The 27032-nt window shown below is 39.6% G+C and overlaps 2 protein-coding genes across 3 annotated transcripts in view; one reads left to right on the forward strand and one right to left on the reverse strand.

The window, feature by feature from the left end:
- The window catches only part of dcun1d3 (defective in cullin neddylation 1 domain containing 3), a 54752-nt gene that overhangs the window by 26551 nt on the left and 1169 nt on the right, over nt 1–27032 (reverse strand). The window contains exons 3-4 of one of the 2 annotated variants that reach the window (XM_027289360.1): nt 26357–26547; nt 10152–10246 (exon numbers count right to left, since the gene is read on the reverse strand). The gene's annotated coding sequence lies outside the window, so the exon portion shown is untranslated. The remainder of the gene's footprint in view (nt 1–10151; nt 10247–26356; nt 26548–27032) is intronic. The other variant, XM_027289361.1, reaches the window with a different exon arrangement.
- On the forward strand, nt 10397–17718 carry kcnj12a (potassium inwardly rectifying channel subfamily J member 12a). Its single transcript, XM_019261585.2, has 2 exons — nt 10397–10498; nt 16088–17718. The coding sequence occupies exon 2, from the start codon at nt 16248–16250 to the stop codon at nt 17547–17549; it is 1302 nt and encodes a 433-aa protein (XP_019117130.1). The 5' UTR covers nt 10397–10498; nt 16088–16247; the 3' UTR covers nt 17550–17718.

A 27032-nucleotide genomic window follows, 5' to 3' on the forward strand; every position in this document is an offset into this window, starting at 1 on the left:
CTTACTTTGTGTTTGGTTTATAGGTCTAACAGTTACCTTTTACTCCAAGGAAGATAGACATAAATCTAGACTTTTTACAGTTGCTCTTGTTTTATGGTATAAAAACGTATGATCAGAGTGCCTTCTTATAGGCTTAACTAAAAAAGACTAATGTGTCACATGGATTATGTCAGTTAATATCTGAAAAAACTAAATTCAACAACTGAACTAAAATCTGAATTCACAAACAGAAAAAGGCAAAACACACAGAGAAAGACTGCTGATTGTATTGAAGATGTTTTATCAGCAGAAGCTACTAGACACAGTATTTAAATTAGCAGGTACTAATGTGACTTCTCTAGTATCAGAGTTTGTATTCTCTCTCCCGACACTATGTGATACACACAACTAAAATGAGGGCTGACTTTTAATACTTTCACACAGCCTCAGTCTATTTCTCACTTCTCATCCACACGCCCACAGTGAGAGCTGTTAAAGAGGGACGTCAACTCAAAAAGCTTAATCTCACACAGAGCCGGAGTGAATCCCGCTGGGTTACCTTGGGTCAGTGACACCCAAACACACACACAATGCACATACATGCATACATACGTATACATAAGCGCACATACTGTGCTATCAGAATTGCCCTGACAAGTGACAAAAAGTTTTGGTGAACTTCACCCTTGTAACCATTCGCAGTCCTCTCCAAAAAATTGCTGAACATCATCACCTTCCCCTGCCATCCCGTTAAATCCGGCCTCTCTCAAGGGAACAATGGGAGAAATGTTTGGCCTTTGGCGCGGGTGAGCAGGGCCATTGAGGGCCTTGCTGTGGGATCGGATGCAGTGTATTAGTGTAAAGCCTCAGCGGAGAATAAAGCTGACGCAACGGCACTGCTATGGCCTTGCTATCAGCTTCTGCCACGCAACACTGGGCCCAACCTGGAAAAAAGTTGGGAACAACTAATGCGACCACGGCAGCGCTGAGGGGTTTATTTTTACATAGAATATGTAGATTGAGGTTGAGTTGCACTTGAAGGAAAAAGCACAGGAAAATAAAAATAAATCCTGATCTAAGCGCTGTGCTAAGAGTTTTTCAAAGGTTTAATGGACAATTAAGAACACAAAAAATATGTCTGACTGACATTTATTTACAAAAGACTACACTGGTGGTATGCAGGTACAGTCTGAAAATACCTCAAGACCCTTGAGACTGCTAGAAATGGCACAATGTCAAAGAATGAAATCGAGAAGACAAACAGTCAGCAAACATAAATGTGTGAAAAGAAAAGATGATTTGTGGTAGCCACCCAAATCCAACCAAACCCATTTTTTTAAGTAACAAAACAAAAAGGTTCTTATTTCTAGGTGATTAAACACGCATGAAAAGATAGTTATGAATAGTGTATTCCATGTCTGTCTTATTCTGAAAATAGAGGCCCCCAATCTTACACACTGGACCGTTAATAGACCATTGGGTGTAATTTTCAAAAAGTCAACTGCTTGCAATTGCATAATAAAACCTATATAAATAACTTAATAAAATTACAATGATGAACTGTTCTGACAGATTTAAATCTCAAGGAAGATTCATGTCTCTCCAAAATGTTTGCAGTAACATATGGAATTTACATGTTATGGTCTAAAAGATGTAATACCACCAGCATGGTCCTTTAAATAAATACAGTACATGGTCCTGGCATGTCCTCTTTATTCCAGCTCTCATGTGTAAAGGAGAGCTTCCCAGTCCAGTCTTATGAATGGCATCTTGTAGCTATCTCCAAAAGAGCCCCAAGCTAAAGGGGCAAGTGGCATTCCACCATATGTCTGCACAAAACCACCATATGCCCCACTGGTTAATTCATCTTTCCAAGGCCACAGGGCTTTTTTTCAGCATTTCAACATACCAGCGATACCCCAACACACTTTCGACCTTTGTTCAACCTCCAGTACTGCATGGCATTTAAATCATGTGATGACATCTCAGACTTCCAAAATCTCTTCGCCATTTAGTAATAAATCTGCTGCTTCTGTCTCGTGTCTATTCTAGTGACATTACAGACGAGTGTGTAGGTGTGACAGTGACTGTGCCTTAGTGTGTGAAAGAGCATACGGGGAGTAAAGATCTTTATGAGTGTGTATGTTGGTAAGAAAGAGATGAAGAAAGAGGGAGAGGGAGCGAGTAAAGACTGAGTAAGTTGGAAAGCAAAGTAGAGGTGAAATGCCTTGAAATAACGGGGTCTATGATGCCACAGAGAAATAGGGTCAGCTGCTGGTAAATTTCGGGTAAAATCAGGGCTTCGCTGGACTCGGCTCTGTGGAATCGACAGATGGAGGATGGGCTCCCAGGGAGGCAGACCTGCTACAAATAGCTCTGCATGCACACGCTGTCCTGTGTTGTTTCATGCAAACATGAAGAAAAAAATCTTAGAACAAGCAGAAGAAGTTCTAACAAAGATGTACACACACCCACACATCTTAAACAGGTACACTGATGCTTTTAGACAACACATGTAGGCCTCAATCGACCTTTGGCTTATGCAATCAAACAATGAGTCACACACACCATAAAAGAGAGGTATGAACTTGTCATCTTCATCCTCACCTGTCTGTACTACATGACAAGTTGTGATCTGGTTCCCCGGCTTGTTTGCACTTGGTTTTGTCTAACGTCCTGAGCTCAACACTGTAAGCCAGTCGCTTTCATGGGACCCAACTCAGAGGGATCCACAGGAACTGTCCAATCACATTGCAATTCAGCCATCAAGGTTAGAGGAACAGTGGAACAAGGGAACACAGTAGCTCAGACGATGTGCCCGCTGACTCTTAACTGTCCTCGTTCTGCCACTTTAAAGTGAGCTAATTTGCAAGAAATGCTTTAATAACTTTAAAGAATATAAAGCAACTTAAGCAGAACTGTGTGTCCTGTTTATATGTCCATTCACCCATTTTCTTTCTTCTAAATATGGACAAGGCTTTTTTCGTAATGATAACACCCTCCATTAGTCTTTTATTGGATGAGTGACAAGCAGTCCTACATACAGGTGGTCAGGCCTGTGGAAAATAAATGAGCCGGGTGTTGTTTTGTTTTTTTTGCTGTGTGAAACCAGCTCTAAAAATATCAGCTATCGAAACAGAGCAGGAGTCCGAGAGTGCCTGAAGACATAATCTGTTCAGGAGAGAGGTTTAATTTGCATCGTGAGTGTCAACATCTGTTATAATTAACTTGCCAAGACACAGTGTCACACAGCAAAGAGGAGGAACCATTGACACGCCAGGTGAACGTCCATCTCTCCATCCAAATATTGTGCGGATGCTCCCTGTGACTTACATACAAACACTGAACCTCATTTTCCCTGTAGACATTCAGTGTTGCTAAATTAACCTGAATGGTTCCCAATATAAAATTAGTTTATGAGGTAACAAATCATGTGTTGTATTTAATTGGTTTAAATGTCATGAAGAGATGATTACAGTGCTCAGCATCCAGTGTCACATTTGTTTGCACGACAGCAAATATTATTGAAAATCTTCTAAATTAACACACAGCATGTAAATCCATGAGCAATATTTTTTTTCATAAATAAAAAACAAAGGATTCCTGTCTGTGACTGAACTCCATAAAACAGGTTCTCTTGTTCTCTGCATATTGTCAAAGGTGTTACAATAAAAGCCTGAAGTTGTTATTCATTGCTTCTAATTGCTGGTGTTGGTGAAGGACAGAGGTGAAAGAAGTATTAAGATTACTTAAGTAGATGTCACAATGTTACTACTCAGTTACAAATCCCTCCATAACCAGACCCCCTGCTACTTCAGTGACCTGCTCCACCACCACATTCCAGCCTTTTATTGCCCACTTTTTGTCTCAATGGACCAAGCACTGAACCTGGGGCGACAGAGCCTTCTCCATATCTGCCCTCTCCCTCTGGACCTCTAGGCCAAAACAAATCAAGAGACTTCAGCAACCTGTCTACGTCCAAAACACTTCTCAAAACTTTTAATGTGTGATTCATGATGTGTGTTATATATTTTCATTGTGTAGTTTAATTATTTTAACTCCTGTAAAGTGTCTTCAAGTGTCATAAAACGTTGCTCTTTAAATGAAATGTAATTATAATAATAAAATAATAAAATAAAATATTATTATTATTACAAGTAAACGTTCTGAATTATTAGCGAGTATTAGCAGCAAATACATAAAGTATTGAAGGTAGCACAAGTTCCCATTATGGAGCTCCTTAATGGAAGATTATGTTATTATATATATTACAATTTGGATCATTACTGATACAATACTGGTTCACCAGTTTTGACAGTGTGTGTGTGCATTTCCCTACAAACACTACAAATGTATTCATTTTTATCATTTTTTCTTAATTAAACTTGGGTTTTAGTGCACCAGGTAGCGACATAGTGAATTAAGAATTTAATTGCACTGACAACCGCTTATTTCTGCATATGATAAGTAAGTCTTTGAATCTTTGAATGTTTTGAATCCTTTGGACTGAACTAGTATTTGCAATTTTTTCATCTCCTTCTGTAGTAGAACATCTCCTACAATGGATGTTCTACAGTATATTACTAGTGGTTTAAATCTGTACAGAATATGAGTACTTGAGTAGATGTACTTCTACAAATACTGAAGGGGGGGCGAAAGTGTTTGATCACCACGGGCATGGGCAGAGGCAGAGGTCAGGGTCAGCAGAGGGAGAGGTGGCTGTGAGGATACTGGATCCTGAGCCGATTAATTTTCTCGCCCCCCAGGGTATCAGCGGAAAAGCAGACAGGAGCTTTTCTCAGTGTGCTGGCAAGGTGAGGACATGGTGAACCATAGACACCCAACTGTCACCCCCAGCGTTGCACCACACGGCACATTAGGTAATGAAACCCTTGTGAAAAGCTAGGATACGAGTTTCGAGCCAGGTAAAAAGTATATAAAGGGTTTCAGTGTGTATAGAAACATTTTTCCACCTGACATTCATCAGGTGATTTAATGATTCTGCGTCAAAAAAAGGGATTCACTGACATCCATATTCAATACTAACCCATATCCAGCAGCAGTCAAAATGAGAGACAGGCAGATATCTCACTGTACAAAACTCTGCAGTCTCCTTCACAAAATAACAAGACAATATTCTTAGAGTTGGTGTTTATGTACATTAAAAGATTATGAGTTGTGCTGAGTGACTTATTGTCACTTGTGTCATCCCATTTTAATAAGGTGTAGCCAGTCTGACAGTAAAAACGTCATCGATCTAAACAACTAGTTCTTGCATTATGAGGGCTAAAAAGCTTGTATAACTGGCTAAGAATAAGTTATGTTTATGCCTCAGTTAATGATAAATCACTACAATCCACTACTACTTTTAATCGCCTGCTCAAGATTCGCATTAGTAACAACAAAGTTGATATTATCTTAGTGGTGGCAGCAACACATTATGAAACATGGGTCATGTAAACAAAGTTTTGCTAGGAAACTGAGTAATAACAATAACTAACCTAATAACATGAATAATTATTATTCTTTAAAGTGTTTTTATATCAAGTGATTTTAAAATGACCTTGTCACCAGTGGACTTTTTAGGTACTGACCCCTGCAGGCTGGGAACAGCCCACAAGAGCTGCAGTTGCAGATGCTCTGACCCAGTCATCTAGAAATAGCTATTTGGCCCTTGTCAAAGTTGCTAAAATCCTTATGCTTGCCCATTTTCCCAGCTTCTCTTTTCCAGGACAAAACCAGCCTAATATTTCCCACCCACTGACAGGTGCCATGATAACGAGATAATCAGTGTTATTCACTTCACCTGTCAGTGGTCATAATGTTATGATGGTGATCTGATCGGTGTATATAGAAATATAGGACAGAAGTTGAATTTATTCAGCAGATATGATTGGCAGCATTACACTTATACCAGCTCCACTTACCAAATGAAACAAGGTAAAACAGTTTGAAGTGCCCTGATATCCAATTTTAATGAACACCTGCAAGCCCATCAAAACCTTGTCCGTTATTCCCCGGTTACCTAATTCACAGCAGATTGGAGCAAACATCACCTAAGTGTCGGCAGTGGATGGAGAATGCAAGTGCACGATAAGAGTGACGTCATTAAGAGTAGTTAGAACGGCCACCAGATCAAACCTCCATCTTTGTCCATCTCCTGGACTCAAAGCAGCATCAGCCACCCAGAGTGAGGGATGTTAAGTGTGGCCGTAGGAGTCATTATGCAAAAGCATTACTAGTCTCACATGCAGTCATGGCTCCTGTGACTGTGACACTGAAGTAGGTGTTGTGGAATATCCGACTATGGTGTTGTTTTCTTGAACAAATCCCATATAGGCTAATACGTTTTCAAAACAAGCATAACAGTGTCAAATCTGGCTGCAAATCAACTGTGGGTCTGGCAAACAAACATGATGAGGGATAATATTTTTATTTCCTGTTGCTTTTTTGTGAGTGGCAGGCGATAGACAGTAAGCAGAGAATACAGTACTAACCATCTAAACACACTTTTCATTATCTTGTTAACATGTACAAATATAAGAAAATATATGTAGGAAATGTGTTTTTGGCTCAACTCCTTTATACTAATATAAATACACTAATATTTGTCTCAGATCCATTTTTTCTTTGCTAAATATATGGTGTCTGCTATGGACAGTACAGTCAATAAAATGTAAATCCACTTGATGTGGCACTGCAGCACTGATATGAAAACAATCAGTTCAAAATTAAAGATGAAAATGCCAGATGAAAGCTTTATGCGTGTACCTTGGGCGATTTTAAAGTTTGAGTAAGATTCTATTCTCCACACTGTCCCCTATCACACATGCACGCTCTACCGCCACCGCCACGCTAAAACAACAACCAGCTGGACCCAAGAACAAGAAGGCCTTTTCACAACTATTTCAGCCCGTGTGAGTACAGTAATATCACATTCCTAATCCCTACTGACAAGAAATGAAGTTGCAAAAATGAAATGAACAGGAATGGCTCCAAAGCCTGAAATAGCTGCATCAGACAGGAGTTAGAGAATAATGTAATTGGGGTGCTTAGTGACAAGCCGAGCAACGGAGGGAGGGAAGGAGGGGGAAAGTTCAGAGCTCTTCCCGGCTTCCACGCGATATACTAAGACACATTAATGTGACACAAAATGATTTGTCAAGACGAGACGTAAAGAGGCAGAGGAAGGTTCAGTGGAGATACGTAGCTGTGGTTCTGAACTATCTAGTAGTTTTTATTTATTAAATACTTCAGTATGAATTCATTTAACCCTATTTAATCAGGTCTAATGAATAAGTGTGACATATAGGCACACTTATTGACAATCTGTCACTCCCTAAATAATCTTTACCTAAATCAGGCAAATCATTCAACTTCAAATACAGCACGGTACTAACAGAGCACATATTTCAAATGTATTTCCTTTTGTCTGTCAAAAGCTTTAGATGATATTTCTTGATTATGATGGAGAGAGATTGAGCTGTCAGCAGCAATAAGTCAATAGAGCTCCTGTGCAGTGTCTGCCTTAGGCGGGCGTCATTGTAAAAGATGAAATGCCACAATCACTATCACCAGAAAGATTGTGAAAAGTTTATTCTTAGGGCCCTTCTGATTAATGCAAATTACACCTTACTGCATACAACTGGCAGGAGCTGAGAGCTCTCACTATCTGCAACGCTCCGTTTTTCTTCACTTTCCCTGCTCAGCTGCTGTTTTAATACCACAGTGTGCCACTTTTTATTCTCACGTTAAGTTTGTGTCTCACATGTCACAAATACAGTAAATCTGTTTTTGTGATCAGATTTTATTTGTGATGGTGATATTTTTTTTTTTTTGGAAAATCTTTAAATAATTTCTTTTTGAGTTTTTGAGTTAATGAATTTAATTATTTTCCCTCACAGGCTGCATGGAGTCATTTCAGTTCAAATGCTCAAAATTGGCCAGATTAGAAGGGTTTTCCTAAATGTTTACATTTATATATATATATGTTGCATATGGTATAAATCAAATTGATGAACATACAATACCAATTCAAGCATGACACAGTTGAATTCCTACATTCCTACACTCTTTAACTGCTTATGATCTCTTTTCATTTCTCCACAGACTCTTTCTCTGATGAGTCATGTTTACAATGGCCTTTTATTGCCAAAGTCTTTAGCTGACCAACAGCTCCTCTCCTTCTTCTTTCTCTCTTTCTCTCTTTGCTTTACTTTTACTAATTTGTATTAGTCTGAAAATAGTGAAAATGTGTTATACCTGTAGCCATGGAAGCGGCAGTGGATCCCACTTAGCCATCTCCCTGGGAGGCAAAACCCTCTCATTTAGACACACATGCAAAGGATATGTGAGCGGCCACCTGTGATTATGGTGCAGTTACATAACGAGGTTTACAGTCTAGATGTGTGAACCTTGTGATCTACTGTTCTCCAGGCTTGCGGCGCCATGTCGTCGAAGCCTTACATTATGCAGGGACCTGTACAGTACCTGTTGCCGACACAGACCGAGAGGCACTTTAAAAGGACGCTTTGAGCTCCATTAGTTGACGTCCTTGGCCAAACACAATAGCCTGGTGATGATCACACACAGGCTATCGCAAATCACCCTCAGAAGTCTGAAATCAGTGGCGGCGAAGGAGAGTGAATAAGAGCAAAGAGAGAGAGAGACAGAGAGAGAGAGAGGGATCCTGCACTGATGAATCATTAGTGATAAAGCTGGGGCTGAGCCAGTACGGCTGTATTTAGAAACTTCTCACTCTTTCAACCCCCTCCCTTACTAATTGTCATCTCTTTTAGCATTTGACTGATGACTGGCTCTCTGAAAAGACGTGAGAAAAGGGGAGCAGGCACTCAGCTCTGAGGATAATGTCACACTTTGAAGCTGTCAAGGGTAACGGCAATGTACTCAACAGTGGTGGCGACGGAGGAAAAGCTACAGCTCGCTCCCCTAAAACAACTGAAGGCAAAAAGAGATACAGTCATAGTGACACACAATTGCATATAAAAAATAAAAACTGCTCTTCCATGGGAGATAAATAGATTTCCTGGAAGACTTTATACGTAGAACAGCGATACAGAGTATAATAAAACAAGAGATCTGACTAACAGAGTGATTGGCATACTTCAGTTCTAATCCCTCTGACATGGGAGTCCTGGTGTGTTGAGTCTGCCGTATTGTCAAACACACATGCACACAAGAACACACATGCAACCTCAGGTCAATTGCTGTTGATTAGTTGTTGGTGACAAGTGTGAAAGGCATCACTCTACACTGAGACACAGCGCCCGGCAGCATGATATATCGATACACACTCCACACTGAACAGCACGCATAGAATCTTTCATTACGGAAAGACTATCGCGGATGCAAAAGATTCATGAAGATTTGCCCAGGTCATGTCACGGCTGTGCAGCAGTCGATGTTCTCACCTGATGCTGCAAAGGTCAGATGAATTAATCAGCTGTTTTAGGTAAAATGGTAAAATGGACAACAGGACTTAGAGCAGAGCAGATGGGCTCCAAAAGGCAGTTAACTTGGGCTGTTAATTTCATGTGGGAAGCCCTTTGTGAAAGCCTTTCATCTTCATAATGTTGCTTCCATTTACTTTTTGATTAGCATCTGATCAAATACAATGGCGGATTGTCTACTGGGGTTTTCTGAATGATATGTCTGTGCATCAAGTTGCTGTCAACTGGTAGTGCCATGATGTGGGAGGGAGGAGGGGAGGGAGACAACAGGAGGGAGAGAGAAAGAGAAGAGGGAGGAGAGAAGAAAGACAGAGGGAGGGAGGGAGGCTGCAAATGGCAGTTTTCTGTGACACCATCGGAGGGAGGGAGGGAGGGAGGGAGGTAGAGGAGAGACAGGGAGAAGAGAGGGGGAGAGGGAGAGAGCAAAGAAATAGTCAGAGAGAGAGAGTGGGAAAGAGAGAGCGAGACAGAGAGAGAGAGAGAGAGCAGCAGTCCAACTAGATCAGTTTGCAAAAGATTGATAGAGAGAGCTGTTCAGTTAATAGGCAGTGAGGGAGTATTGCACAGTTTTGTGGGAATTGTGAAGGATAGACTTCATGTCAGTAAAGATGAAGGATGACCAGAAGACCAGCTGATAAAACTGCATCAGAAGATGGAGATACAAAAAGCTGAATTTTCCCTGGGATAATCTTCGTTTCCTACCTGTTTTGTACAGCCAGCACTGACTGACTTGGCCCAAGGTTCTGGTGTGATTCAGCCTGATTGGAGCTGTGTTATATCTGCGCTTGCAACAGCACCTGAGGAAAAAAAAAAAGAAAAAAAGAGAGAGACAAGAGCTCAAGTAAGGATGAAGAAATTCAAAGGGGCTCTATGCCTTGTGCTGAAGATGATGGAGTGGTTTTCTCCAGTATTAGAGTAGCACACAAAGAAGGAGCAGCTGCGGCAGCAGATGCAGAGAATGCCTCAGTTTGGTTAACAGGGACACTGGGAGAGAAAATACCACCTTTTACTTCTGCAGCCTGTGGGGAGGACAGGGAGGGGAAAAAAAGGTAAGAGAAGGACAGAAAACTTCACCTCAAACTTTCAGCCTGAATGTCGCATCAGTGGATGACATTGTGTACTTTCAAACATTCCCTTTGAAGACCACAAATCTAATAGTATACATATTTGTTGTTCAGAAACAGTACATAAAAATCATTCATTGATAGCAAAGAAATGTGTTATATGATGACTTTATTGAAGTTAATCTTTTTTTAGCACATGTTGTCCCTGGCTGGATGAAAATATAGTAAATACTAGTTTTATAATAGTATAAAAACTAAAGCTAAAAGCCATTGCTGTAGTCTTATTGTTTTATTTCAAATCCGATGTGCTGTAGTCCAGACCCAAAAACACATATTTACAAGTGTGCAGTATATATCTTATATACTAAAGCAGACAAGCTTTTTCAGTTAGTTTTTCCAGCCTAAGGATTTCATGCAGGGTTAATCACCTTTAGCCTTTAGCTTAGATTTTGGATGAAGGCCCTGCCTGTCAATATCAGGATGTGATATCGACAGGCTGCCAGCTCCCAAAGGGTTAAAACAACAACAACAAAAGAAAAAGCAACAACCCTAAAATGTAGCTACAAGACAGATGAAGACAAACTTTAAAAGTAATGAGTTTTGATCCTGAAGTTTGAGCCTAAAATAATGTGGGATTCATCTTGTCTCGATCCATATCACAGCTTGCTCACTGAGACAGGAGAGGGAGAGCAGGGTGAGAGGGTACAAAGGCATTATACTGTGAGACAACAGTACTGCTGACGAAGGATCAAATAATCAATTATTCAGTCAACAGAAATATAATTGTCAAACATCAACATACAATTAATGAAGTGAAAATTAAAATATATTCTGGAGAGCTGCTGCTTTTCTCATAGCAAACTGAATACCTGAATGCCATGAGTCAGTCTAAAGAAGCATAAGGATGCCATGAAACTGGTAAACTGTAATGGGAATTTGTCATTACTTTTCAAATAAATGTGTTTGTTTAAAATTAATAAAATGATGATCATTAGTTTTAGGCCTAGACATAATGCAACCAGCAGAATCTCAAACTCAGCCAATGTAAACAAACACTCATTTCTGCATTACACCTTCCCAGTTTAACTTGAACAATACCCTGATAACAAATCCACTGCTTACCACTTGAACACTTTTTAGGCACCTAATTTCCTGAGTGTGTTACATCAGATAACTAACTGTACCATCTAATTTAGTACAATAACACTGGAGGACAGACACGAGCAGGTGTTAATGGATAAATATGTGTTGTGCTTCAGGTACAGCACTTTTCTATCAGTGCATAAAGAAATCACTGATGTGAGTATACAAAAGAGACAGAGGATGAAGAGAATGAAGATTATGCAGCGTTGCCTGACAGTTCAATGACCTCATCCTGCTTTTCATCTAGGCTTAGCTCAGTTTGATTCACTTTTATTATTCCAAAGGGATATTTAGCATGCAGTAGGCCATGCTGAAAACACAAAACACTCACAAAAAAGGCGCAATATCATATCAAACACATGGACAATAGTGTATATATCTTTTTGTATGACTTCAAGCATAATCTCTAGCAGTAGTGTATTCAAAGTAATATATCTAAGCTTTCGTCCTCTAACCAACAGGTGTCAATTAAAATTGGAAATTACAGAGTTCAGGTTTAATATGGGTGATTCAGCCTTTGTGAATGGGTACAAGTAATTAAAAAACTGCACAAATAAAGATCAAAAAAGCCCAGTGAGAAGCTCACATGTGGGAATGATCAATCAATGGGAACCAGGTGTTTGAACGGTGGAAAAGCTACAGGTGCGGCTATCAAAAAAACTACAGATTTTGTTCTACTTGCATAGAATACACCAGCTGTTATAACATGTAAGAAGGTGACTCAGTTTTTTTTTTTCAACATTTCTCCCTACCACTTCTCTCTACAACCACCTGAGATGGCATCTCGACACAGGGGATGGCCTACATACAGAGCCTCCAGGGTTGGATGCTCTCTGTTTCTAACTTATACTGCCTTTGTCTCTTTGTCTAGACGCTAAAACCCTTTTAAATGTCTCCAATTATTGTATTGCATTTTAAAACACGAACAAAAAAGCTGTGAACTAGTTTGTATTATGCACTGTCAATCAGACAACATCCCTGCATGGTGAAGTGGTGTTACTTTCTATAGGAAAATACCTGTAGGTTACTTGAGACGAGATGAGTTCCGCGTGGTGAGCTATAGGAAAATACAATGACACCTGAGCCACAGCTCTTCCTTCACAATGGCCTTGGGAGGTGGGCCATGATCGTAGTGGTTGAGCTCAGTTTCCTGCATGCCTGTCTTGAGATGAAGTACCCTCTCCTGCTCCACCTCATTGTTCCTCCCAATCCCTTCCATTATTTTGCACATCCAATTATTCATTCTATTCATCCTAATCAGATGCAAGCTTATCGTCTCCCCCAAGTCACTTCGCTCAACTCCTCAATAACACACACAGCTAGACGAGGTCACAAAAGGTTATTCGTGAAATTATTGGCCGCAGTGCAAATCGCTTTTCTGTGGCCTGCCTTATGAATCAAAGATGCGGTAATGGCCTCCCCCTGAGCTGTCATTTCACGCTGCTTGTGTACAAGATTTGCATGGTAGTGCTCTAGTAATTAACAACCTGTATTAAAGACACCTGTGATCCTAAAGAAAAAAGTTGGACAAACCACCAGAATTCAGACAGGATTGGAATCTGTCTCTCAACACAAAATAATACTATATCTACACACCTTACCAGCAGCAGTAAGCTTATATTCAGTTGTCTTTTGCTCATTCCTGTGTTTTAAAGAAATAACATAATAACATAACATCGTTTGTGGGTAAAAGCAGGTTCTAATCTTATGTATGTTTTGAATTTTGGACGTCAAGCTTTGGACAAAAAAACAACAACACTAAAGCAGGTGTATTTTTACCAAAAAAGTGCTGATTCGTCATCTATAAAACCAGCTGTTCAATTAAATTTGAATATACTCTACCTGTAATTGATATGGCTAAACAATTACCCAGACAACTAATCAGCTGTCACTAGCAGTATCTCTGATGTCAAACTTTTTGGCACGGTAAAGACTACTGTCAAATGCATGTCAAAGAGCCTTGTGACAGAGATTAATCTTTAAGCACCACATGTACTACCTCTCAGAGGGACAATCTGATTTAAAGAGCTTCCCATGTCGCTATACGGTAAAGGCTTTCTGCCTGGGTTGAGACTGAGGCACTTATCTAATGACTCCGAGGACACAGGGAAGGTTTTTACTTTCATTTGACCAATTTACTAGACACCTGACACTGTACGACTACAGTATGATATGGAGACTGCACACCATGTAGGGTTGCTCCGGTCATGTGACAACATTCAGGCTCAAGATTCATCTCAATTATATAACGCAGTCAGTGTGGTCACCATGCCATACAGCCAGGCCCACCTGCCACTACATGTGTGAGCCAAGGAACATGCTGAATTAAACTGTCTGTGTAAAAAAATCAAACACTAGAAAGGATGAGATAATCTGGTTTGCTTTACAGATTTACAGATTTACATATTTGAAAGTAGTGGTAGGATCACTATTTTTAACACTAACAGCTGTGCTCCTTTGGGAATGTAGTGTGATATTGTCAAAAGGCAAAAAGTGCCTTTGGAAGTATAAAAATAGAGCATAACATTTTGTTGCATCAGCTACAGTACGTTTTTTTGATACAGACGTGTGTACCCTTAAGGGACTATTTTAAGATTGTGCATGAGGTAATCTGGCTCCAGATCAGGAGAACTTCCACCTGAAAGAGCGTAAGTGAGGACGGATTTAATGTGAGTGTGTGGCAGACGGCAGTTCACCCGGGATTTGGGAACGCACATGAGTGAACTGTCAAGTCTTCAGGGCCCAAATCAGGCAGGCAGACACGGAACGGATGTGGCCAGGCGATAAAAGCTGTCTGCACCCATAGGGGCCTCAGTCCAGCCACCACGGGTAAAATCCCCTTGACCCTGAGGCTCAACATCCAGCACAGTGGCCAGGTTATCTGCTGCCGGACTGAGAAAATCATTTGAGAGCAGTACTCCCAATTCATTTCATACCAGACTAACATTTTTGACACATACAGTATAAGCATGTGCAATCTTATCAAGTGTGCTGTATATCTATCTCTATCTAATCTTGTAATATTCTTGTAAGCTAAAGTTCTATTATGTAATTACAATGAATATGTAATACAGGGCATTGCACGGGGGAGAAATGTACTATCTCCTTCTATGGAGCACCATGGGAAGGTGGTGTAAATTTATCACATCTTCACAACATGATTAATAATACTGCAAATTGTACAGAATGGGGTCAAATAAATAGAGTCCTTCTCTCTCTCTCTCTCTCTCTCCGTCCCTGCACACAGCATCTGGAATTGCGTGTCCATGGAATCAGTGGCACACATACAAATCCCAGAGGAGTATGTTTAAATACGCACACACTGCCCTAACAAAGGCATTGTCCTCAAAGGACAATGGCAAACTTAGAATAGATAGAACAGAACAGCTTGTCTGTTGTGATGACTGCACGGCATTCTGCTGATAAACTATAAATACAACCAAGACATCCTGAAAACATACTGTGATGTGTGTGATAGCCTTTCCTATGACTGGTAGGTCTAAACACCATACTAGATATAAATAGTGTCAAATGATGGTCAACTTTTTTCTGATGTAATAATAAACATCTGGTAGGTGATGACTTAGTTTATCTCCACTGCCAACCTTCTCCATGATTTGAAAGAGAAAAGCACAGGAAATGCCATGTGACAGAAGTGGATCTGCTGTGAGGCCTGCTCATCAATTACCAAACCAACATCAAAAGACATGAGGACCCTTCAGTGAGGGCCAATTGGATTTGGAGTCGTGATGTTTAAAGAGAGCAAGATGGCAAGGAGAAGGCATTTAAAGTAAATTAAGTAACCCGTATCATGGATACTAATATTGTAAACCTTATACTGGGAAGTGGGGAGTGTTCTCACCAACATAATGTTGAACATGCTGTACACAATTATCATAATCTCTATCGTTTTAAATTATATTTCTTTTCAGAGTTTGATTTGCCAGAAAGCAAACTTAACAGAGGCTGGACTTTAGTTTAAAGTTAGTAAAGTTAATGGGAAACCTTATAATACACAAACATAAATCACATTAACAGAGGGACACATGAGTTTAGTGTTATTTTCAGTCCTTTTTAAAGCTTCTAATACCAATTCCTGATAATGTCAGTCATAAAATCAAGCTCATTTAATGCAGGTTTATCGAGTATATGTATAAGAAGATAATGGAGAATTGGTCAGTGTGCTCTAACACACAGACAGTGAATCCATTGTAATTATCTATCAGTGGTCTGATCAGTGGTATCAGTGGTTTTTTGGGTCAGTAGCAAAGCTATTTATTTGTGTTACTTGTGTAACATTTTTTTGAAATTCAGCCACTAAAAGCGTTCAAGACCTGTTCTTTAGTGATGTTTCATACACAGGTATGGTGTGATTTGACCATTATGTCACGGAAAGACACTCACATTGTTCTTTTCTGACACTCTCTCCAGGGACTGGATTAAAGCACAAGGCTCCCACCCAGCTCCCTGTCAATGACTCACTAAAATGGAGCTTAGCCAGTGATCAAGCTGTGAGGGGCCTTGATCACACACTGGGACTCCAGGCCTGTCCTTCTGCTCTGACCCTGCAGCTGGAGGCACCGCCAGGAGCATGAGTGTGGGAAGGATCAATCGCTACAGCATTGTATCATCTGAAGAAGAGGCCCTCCGCCTCACTACCATGCATGGCATGAACGGCTTCGGTAATGGCAAGATCCACACACGCCGCAAGTGCCGCAACCGCTTCGTCAAAAAGAATGGCCAGTGCAATGTGCAGTTTGCCAATATGGACGATAAATCGCAGCGCTACATGGCCGACATCTTTACCACTTGTGTTGATATTCGCTGGCGATGGATGCTGGTAGTCTTCACTCTTGTGTTCGTTGTTTCCTGGCTAGCCTTCGGCTTAGCCTTTTGGGTTATTGCTTTGCTACACGGAGATCTGGATAACCCAGCTGGAGATGATAACTTCACCCCATGTGTCCTACAGGTCAATGGATTTGTGGCTGCATTTCTATTCTCCATTGAAACACAGTCTACCATAGGTTACGGCTACCGCTGTGTGACTGAAGAGTGTCCAGTGGCTGTTTTCATGGTAGTCTTCCAGTCCATAGTAGGCTGCATCATTGACTGCTTTATGATTGGCGCCATCATGGCCAAGATGGCGAGGCCTAAGAAGCGAGCACAAACCCTGTTGTTTAGCCACAACGCTGTCATTGCCATGCGGGATGGAAAGCTGTGCCTCATGTGGAGGGTAGGGAACCTTCGCAAGAGCCACATTGTAGAGGCCCATGTCAGGGCACAGCTCATCAAACCTCGGATTACTGATGAGGGGGAATATATTCCTCTAGACCAGATAGACATTAATGTGGGCTTTGATAAAGGCCTTGACAGGATTTTTTTGGTTTCACCCATCACTATTCTCCATGAGATAGATGAGGAAAGCCCCCTTTTTGGTATCAGCAAACAGGACTTGGAGACAGCAGACTTTGAGATTGTCGTCATCTTGGAGGGGATGGTTGAAGCAACTGCAATGACCACGCAGGCTCGCAGCTCCTACTTGGCCTCTGAGATCCTTTGGGGACATCGTTTCGAGCCAGTGTTGTTTGAAGAGAAGAACCTGTACAAGGTGGATTACTCTCACTTTCACAAAACCTATGAGGTGCCGTCCACCCCTCGCTGCAGTGCCAAGGACATGGTGGAGAACAAGTTTCTAGTCCCCAGCTCTAACTCCTTCTGCTATGAAAATGAGCTGGCCTTCCTAAGCCGAGATGATGAGGAGGAGGACATAGGTGGTGGGAGCAGGGCACTGGCGAACCTCAGTCCAGACCGGAACAGCCGACATGAGTTTGAACGTTTACAGGCCACCAGGGTGCTGGATCAAAGGTCATATCGTAGAGAGTCAGAAATATGACCTCTACCCATTGACCCAGGGTCAACTTTCAATAACTTTATCCAAGGGTAAAAATGCAGAACAATGCAAAGTGCCATAGGAAAAGCTGACTACTGTGAAAGATTGGGAAAGAAATAAGACAACAGCAAAAGGGACTTAACTGGAAGGAATGGGGGAAAGCACGGGGAGTACACAGCTTAGAAAATTGTGGTAAGGAATGTCTACAATCAAGGAAAAGGGTAGAGAAAGACCTTCTTCCTTAATGGAAACTTGAATCTTTTTTCACATGGTCATTTTGAGTTAAGAGTGTTCAATGATAGTGCATCAAAAACTATTATGACAAAACCTTATATTCAAATCTTAGGTGTAAATACATTGCTTAGGTAAGTTATGTTTTGTGTGCAGTATCAGTTTCCAGAAACACCTCTGAAAAATAGAAGTCGTTATTTCAACATGTTCTTGGGCACAAATACTAGTGTTACAAGGATTCTCTTAAGCTCTCTTCGTATTGCTGTAATTTTCTGGACCTGCGTCCAGTGACACATTGAAAATTTGTGCACTGCAGCATTCAGATGCAATGAGCCATGATAAAACATGACCCATGAGCCACTGAGAACAACATAATTCAACACCTCCATTTTAGTACTGGTTTGGTCCCGAAATCTACCAATGTCAGGTGAGTAGGCAAAATTAATTGCACTTTGAAGAATATGTTGAACAGAAATTTAATTGTATAGAAAATGGCTCTATTTATCATCTCTTAATGCCTCGTATTTTAACTATCTCATAAAAACAAATATCTTACATGCTACCAACATCATCATTTGGCTGCACCGGCCTACACATATCATGCCATGTACAAACATTGCTAAGTAGTCAGGTAAAACAAAACTAACGCACAAATGAACTTTTGTAGTTCTGAAAAAATATTTTTTGGAAAACATAGGTTGCAATATCCAGGTTTGTATCAATCAAATGAATAACTGAAAAGCAGCAACTTGTATCCCCACAAAGTAATGCACCTTAAATTGTACCTTTACTTTCACAACTTGAAATATTATCCAATAAACTAAGTTCAACTAAAACCTGTATGTTGGTAGTCATTAACAGGTTTTTGTCCTCTTTAAAAATAAATCTATGCATTAACAATATCAGGGGACAGAAACCCTACTGAGTTCTGTGTGAGATGAAATTATGTAATGACATTATTTAAATCACTACCTAATACTTACAACTACCTGGAAATAAAAAAAAAATAATCTTAATTTCTAGTAGTGTATTAGTAGCTACTATATTTATCAAATCTATTTCTAAGAGTCACATATCACTGAAACATTTAAAATGCACAGGAAGAATACAAAAATGATGTGTGTTTGGCCAGAGATTAGTCCTGTGGTTAAGATGAATTTAAAATAAGGTTTGGGTGTTTCTAACCACCAACAAGCATCCATTTCAAATGCTAAATGAACAACCATTTACCATGAGGGCAAATGTGTCAACAACACTTTGCATTATGCTAAAAAGGTTAGGATAGTCCAAATGTATTAGCCAACTTACAGTAGCTCGACCTACTTTCCTATTAATTTGACATCAACAGTGGGTAAATGTAACAGTTTTTTATGTTGTTGCTAACATCTCTCCTTCAAACTTTACCTGGGTTATAGGCTAATGACAGGACAAAATGTGATTTTGAAGTAAGTTTGTTCAAAAACCTGTTATCGCTTTCATTACTGTCCAACACACCTCATATTGTTTCCTCTGGCATTTACAAACATCACATACTGTAGACAGCTAAATGCATTTTAGCAATATGCTAATAGACTGAGTTAATACACTGGACCAAGGTCTGAATAGAAGCAATAAACACTGAAGCACACCTTTCTGAATTAGTTTTAATAAGCATATTCTTAATGATTCTCTTGTAATACATTGAACATGCATATTAATTCACAGATAACAAGTGATTAACCCTACATCTTTTTGTTTCTACTGTACTTGTATGCATATCATTTCTCAGATCTGATACCAAAGTAATGGTTTGTAGCTCAGACTTAAGTTTTGAAATGATTGTTCCCAAAGTAATCTCTCCCAAAACAGCTGATTTTAAAAAATATTTATATTCCAAAAAGGTTTATGAGTCTCCAGTTTGCAAATGTAAATCTTTCATAAAACTATGCCGTTAATCAAAGCAAATCCTTGTTCAATCAAAATATCAATGATGAAAGTTACATTTTAAGTTGTAGTTAAAGATTCAATCATTCGCTATACACAGTAGTTTAAGAAGAAAATTATGATGCATGACAACTTGTTTTCTTTGGCATGGACAATAGCATTGAAAGACTTTCCCTTATTCTAGATACCTAGTCAGGATTGATAATTCAAACCTCAACATGTTTATGTTGTGTCACAAAATACTTTTCATTAATTTTATCTATTACATCACTAAAACATGGATGTTGTGTCCCTGTGGAACAATTTTAGTTGACTTTCACACATAAAAGATTACATATATGTAAAGAAACATATAGTATATGGTGAAAAACTACAACATGAGAACAAACAGGAGAACCATAAAATGGTTGGTATTTTGGTCACAATGACTAATATTTTCCTAATAGTCATTTAACTCTTGCAGTATGCTTGACTCTATGATATTTCATGGTTACATGTTGCTTTTTTTTTTTTTTTTTTTGGAAAATTGGAGAATGTACTAAAATATAAAGAACATTTTTTTGGCTAATAAGTAAAGCATTCTTTACCCAACCCTAAATTATTTATTATGCTCATTGCCTTCTGGGAAGGTTCTATACAGTGATGTGTGAAGCCTCTGCACCTACTCACAAAATTTCAGTGGTTACAAAAAAGGTGACGCGTCAACAGCTTCTATGCCGCATCGCTGAAATGCATAGTTCAATCATTTTTACTGAATAATTTCTTTTGCAGATTGTTTTAGCTTTGATGTCGCCCTCCTGAGCCCTTCGAAAAGAAACACACAAATGTTTTAGCTAAATATATAAAGGTTTATAGTGTAAAAAAGATAGTGGCATTATAAAAAATATAATAGGGAGGAGCCAGGCTGAACAAACCTGCTTATTTTTATACAAAGTTCTTTTTGATAGAATACAGCAATCAATATTTATCTGTTTTTATCAGAGTACTACAATGAAATCACTATTGAGAGGCAAAAATATGATTCTTGTCTCAGTTTTCAATGATTTAATTTCTGTTGTTTCATTTCAGCACAGACGCTCATGATTAAACAGATATTTCTCTTAAAGGGATGATTGGAAAAACCTTTGACCTCTGTAGAAGTCTTCCTATGTCCAGCAAAATGTCTTCTGGGCTTTTGATTTTAATTCAAAGTCATTTAAATTATTCAATTAAAAACTAACTGTGAAAAAAAGGATTGTTTTTTTATCTTTTTTGTTGAACATGGTCCACCAGTCTCGGCTGTATTGAAATGTAAAATCCAATACAAACCCTGGACATCCTCAAGCCTAATGAATGGACGAATGGAGTGGTAGACGAGGTAATACATCACCATGAGGGGTGGTTTAAGATGAGAGATCAAGATTCATGTCACCAAAGTCAGATGACTTCCTGGTCTAGGGCCAATTATTCAAGAAGGTTCATCAATTAATCACTGTGACACACAAACAACCAGCGGAGCCAGGGGCCTTTTGGCGCCACTGAACTGGGCAGGAGGCCTGCAGCTGACTTTGTCAGATCAATGCGGTAACAACACGAGAGATCATTATTACTCTGCTACCTCAGAAGCGGGCAAACCTTCATGTTGTTAAATTCACTATGGATCTTCTTCGCTGGGGACATTTAGAAATGATCCAGTAGTAGATAACAGAATTAACGATGATGGCTGAATTCCATTTATCTCCTTTAGTTTTAGGGTCCTGCTGTTGTGCATGCTGGCTCACTGTCCCACTGTCACAGCATGCCGGAACACTTGAATGGAGTATGGAGCCATCTTTAATGTTAATGTGTATTTCCTACTGTTAAAGTGCACAGAAGAACCTAACCAATACTTGGTATTTACAGCAGATACCAACAATGATATTTGGAAGTAAAACACATATAAAATCTGAATGACATATCAGCTTAATTTTAAATTTTTAATTCTTGAAACAGATTCTTTCCACCATATACACCAATACCAATCTGTGATAAGCTAATATTGTCCTATAACAATATCCCAGCTAATTTATTGGTCAGTCTCTACTGTTCAGTGAGTTCTTCAAATATAATATAATTTGTAATTAGAATAATGTTCTAATAACAAATAAAGGAGTATTGGTTACATAAACTTAGATGAACTCTTCCAGTTTGGCAATGCTTATCAATCCAACAATCCACAAAGACAAATTTTGACATAAAACATTTACAGGGTATCCACATGTACATAAAGATGATCTATAATGATATATGGTATTTCTGCAATAGGGCACCTTTAGAGTAAAAAGGTGAAAGAGTTATGCGAGTACCAGAGCTTGCTAGTGCAATGATGCCATCAGCAGCACTGAAGATTTTTTTTTTTTTCTGGTGATGAATAATCCTAAACTCTTTGCACGAGATCTGTGGCCATCAGTTCTTTCTAAATAATTCAGGTTGGGATGATAAAGTCACCCTCAGTGAGTGACAGATGTAGGATTAACATGCAGGCCACTGGTTGTGCTGAGCTCAGGCGTGGGGTCTCAACACTAACTGAGATCACAGAGGCAATGCCGGAAGTGTTCTCCAAGTTTTATTATGTAACACAAGCACTGTATGTTAGGCTTTGTGTGGCTCAGTGTCACACACATGGACTAGACGTGAAGCTTTCAGGATTAGTGAAGGGCAGTGTTAATGAGCACCGATAATGCATGCAGACATTTTATAGATTTTTCATCAGTGTAACACGGGTTATGAAACTCAGAATTTGACGTTACTCTTAAAGCGAGCCCTCATTTGATAGCTGTGATGTCAAACTAGCGTAGAGTAATCGTAGGATTAGACACCAATAGGTCCATGATAATTAAGGGCATGTCAGGATAAACTCCCCTGCAAGTGATACAGTTGCTATGTAATCCCAAACACATCCCATACAGATGGGCTGGGTAGACTATAACTACTTAAATCATTCTAAGCAGGTAGTATCACAAGGTATTCTTATGTATTTTGGGGCACCTATGTATCCATGTGCAATGTACATCACAACTGAACCTGAAAATGATCTATATAGGTTATTTATGCCTATTCCTCGAGTAGAAAATGCTGCAATTAAATTATGGTTTGTTAGCAGTCTGTATCCTAGAGCTTTGATTGCCACTGGTGCACCAGCTTCTCCCTTCACACTCACAGCTCCTGCAAATAAAACCTATTAATTACCATATGGAGGCTGTTGCCACGTAACCCGCTGGCCGAAAAAAAAAAAAAAAGCGTGAAGCTGGGGAATATACCAGACAAAACCTCAGCAGAAACCAATGCAGCAAAGATAAATACAGTGATTTGGTTTGACAAAAAGATAGTTAGATAAATAGAAAGTTGATGATGTTTTTTTCTTATATCATCATGATATTTTGTCTAAATTACGTAAGAGCAAGTTGACATTCAGGATCCCTTGGGAATGTCCCTTCTGTGACTCCAGGGGAACAGTTGATTTAGCCAGCTGGGGCCTGGACTCACACATTTGCTTACATGATATTAAAAAAAGGGTTACACCTACTAAAATCTACAGCCAGTTAAAAGATGTAAAAGGATTCAAGGAAGTGGCCTTGCCAGCTCTCTGCCAGCCAGCCCATATAGACTTGTTATAATTAATGCTGCAAAGTCCCTGTAGCCTGGACTCTTGATGACAGTAAAATGAGGGGAAATCGTGTTGAAGGAGCTATATAAAGCTCTTCAGTGTCAAGCCGCATGTGGCTCTGTGGCCAACACGTTCGCCACTAAAAGTACTCCCTGTAAGTTCCTGTGATAGTATCACTCAATCAGCGAGGTTTATGTTATTATGACTGTCTTTTCTGCCTTGAGGATATCATCTACTGCAAAGGAATTTATATATGTTATCAATATTTAAGCTCAGCCCATGGGGTTAAAAATTAATCTGAATCTGATTCAATCCTAATTCTGTCAATCTACTGTACACACTGTAAATGCAAAGACATTTTTTATAGGTCACAAGATGTGGATAAAGTTATTAGAGGAAGCGATCCATTGTTTTTACAACGTATAGTAATACATAGTACTGTACTAGGAGATCAATGATTGGTACATACTTAAATATAAATTAAGTTATTCTATAAAGAGATACTTGTTTTGTGCAGATGTGTTTTTCTAAACACTTCACAACAGATCGGTTGCCAACACAGACTTGAGTTAGATAACTGAAAGCAGACCCAAACGAAGCGCTGCTGAGTGGACGGAATGTACAAAATGATTCTTCTGAGGTCCTCAAGTGTGATGGGAATTTATCCAGTGATTCAGATATGTTTTGTAATCTGTTGCCCAAATGGAAGAGACACAACAAGCCCTTACCAACTGCCTACGCTTGTCGTCTTGTGTAATAAGCCAAGAGCCCTCTGGTGTTGTCCATTAGCCGTCAACGTTGCCCAAATACACACAACAAAAGACTTTGAATGTGAGAAGGATTTTAAAAGACAGATCGGTACCCTTGGTTCATGACATGTTCCTCTCACTCGTTTAGGTAAAAAGATTTGCCTTTTCTAAAGAAGACATTTTGACAAGTTACAGTCAGAAAAGCACAGGGGTAAATATTAAAATGAATGATGGCCATTTAAATTCAATTCTATTGAGCTGTTTTAGTTTCAGGTTCACGGAATTGTGCATGCTGGCTCAAGGTGACACTGTCATGGCTTACTGGGACACGGGAATAGAGCAGAGACACCGCTAAGTAACACCTGTGCTGCTCCTACATGCCAAAACGTCTTTGTGTGAAAAAGCCCTATTGCTCTTGCCTACCCAAAACTGTCGCTGACTGTCATTCTCTGATGAGAATCAGCAAATTACAAACGACACAGCCAAAACCAGATCAAGAATGGCCGACGACTCAATTTTGAAAGGCTCTTATGAGCTAATGTTTGCTGCACGGCTAGGCTACTAGCCTAGAGAAAAATGCTAGATTCAAACAGCTAAACACACTAAGCACACCCTCACAGGTGTTTTCACTTGGCTAATTAGACCTCTGTGCACTAAAAGGAAGATCACAGCATAGTGAAGGAGATGTAAACAAGCAAGAGGTGTAATTAGGCAAAGAAAGTGTGTGTGTGTCTGTTTTTTTTAAAGAATTATGTTCATACTTTGGCCCATTATGTAGGACCAAACACAACTAATACAGTTATATCATTATATACCTCTTTCCCAATGCTAGCTGGCATCGGCTCCAGTCCCCTAGGACCCTAATATGTGGTTACAGAATAAATGGATGGATATATCACTGTTATACAATTATTTATCTAGCTTTGTGCTAATTCTTACACCATTACAATAGGCCCCTATATGTTGCTGGCAGGCACACATTGCTGTCTGTTTTGTTTAATTTTTTAGTATAGGTCACCAAAGCCAATGTTTTGCTCACTTACAGTTAATATTTGGCACCACTAGGTAGACAAAGTTGCTCACTGCAGCTTTAGTATTAGATCTCCCAACCAAATGTCCGTCTACATTTTCTTAATCATCGGCTGCTGCACCAGTGAGTGCGTCCTCACAGGTGCTCTGACCTGAGAAAGTGGCAGCGTGCAGCATTAAACATGGCGACACATTATGTGCCTTATCTCCTCTAGGTTACAGTAGGTGCCTCTAGTCTATCCTGATTCATGGAGTAACGGGAATGGACATCCTGAGGGGACATGAAGGGGGCACTCTCATTTCCTGGCTCTCAACCCTGGGTAATTACCTATGTGTGCCCAAAGGCCTTTGGTGTGGTTTAGATGAAGAAAGAAAGAAAGAAAGAAAGAAAGAAAGAAAGAAAGAAAGAAAGAAAGAAAGAAAGAAAGAAAGAAAGAAAGAAAGAAAGAAAGAAAGAGCAAGACAGTGAAGTTATGTACTGTAGAAAGAGAAGAATAGGGCTATTGTAACACATGTGCAGCTCTCAGAGGCACAAGCCATGAAATATTAGTTCTATTTACTTCTATTATTTCAAAAGATTATCCTCTTCTGTGTGTCTGTGCAAACCATACAGGTGAATGTTGAATGGATTAGCTACCAGTTTCCTCTAATGGATTTGATAAACAGTTTACACAAAACCACAATAAATATAATCGATAATTTCAGTGTTATTTGCAGAGGTTTTAAGAAAGCGGCTGCTTCACAATGGAGCCCAGATGTATTTTGTGGTGCACAAAGCACCTCCACAATTACATTTGAGAAACTAATAAATGTTTCTTTCAAAATAATATAAAAAATAATATCAAGACAACAGTTTTAACAGTACTTTCTTCTGTAAAAACAAGTCCTGAATGAAATTGCAAGGTGATTTTAGGGGTCTGTGAGTACCACAACTTAAATGCCAGTGAGCTTCATTGTATTGGGTTAAGCTGCAGCCCATAGTTTTCAAACTTAAGCAAATCACACAGTAACTAAGAATTATAAGAGTCAGCAAAACAGGGTCTGTCCCAGAAGTGAAGTCATGAGAACAGACACAGAGTTGCGACTAGAGTCTCTCTGGTCTCCCCAGGGGTAGACTCAAATCTGTCAGCACCCTTCACTAATGCAGCTCTCAGTGGAAGGCAACAGGGATAGAATACTTCTCCCCAAATACCCCTCCACACACACACACGCATACACCTCACACCCTCATCACCCCTCCATCTCTAGCCTACCTAGACTATGCCAGGACGCATGGATCATCTCTTGCTGGCTGGCATCGCTGCGTCCCAGGACACAGACCTCGCTCTAGCCAGGACAACGTCTCCAGTGTCAGGCAGAATGAGGGTCTTTGTTACCGCAGACTCAATACAGGACCTTCACTCGCAGAGGTAGTTGGGTGGTTTTGATATGGAGAACAGTATCCCTTTTAACATGATGAAGAATTGAGTGCAAAAGTGGAAAGGAGACAGTTAGATGCTTGACTAGATATTTTTTATATTAAAAACACTTTCAGTGCTGAACTATAAGTAGTTTGTGTTGGCTCTGTTGTGAATAACTAGTTTTTACAGTAATACCTCTCAATAAAGATACCATTTTCAAACTTTGCATTGGTCACTCTTGCACATAAGTTTCTAACTGACTGTCTGTCTGATGTGGCTGTGATCTTGAATGTTTTAAAGACAAATATTATTGTCTTTCCAAATCTAAGGTGTGATATAATAGACAAAAAAAACTGTTTGAAAAAAAACAGTGAATCACACAACTGAATGGGGTGGTTACATAAGACGAAACATTTCATTGTTTGCCATGGAAAAGATAATTGGTCGAAATGAAAGTTGTTTCAAATTAGAAAGAACTCATCATGAACACTAACAGTGAGACTTGATGTAAGACCTTCTTTGTGTGGAG

Source organism: Larimichthys crocea, chromosome XVI, assembly GCF_000972845.2.
Source record: "Larimichthys crocea isolate SSNF chromosome XVI, L_crocea_2.0, whole genome shotgun sequence".
NCBI classification, from domain to species: Eukaryota; Metazoa; Chordata; class Actinopteri; family Sciaenidae; genus Larimichthys; species Larimichthys crocea.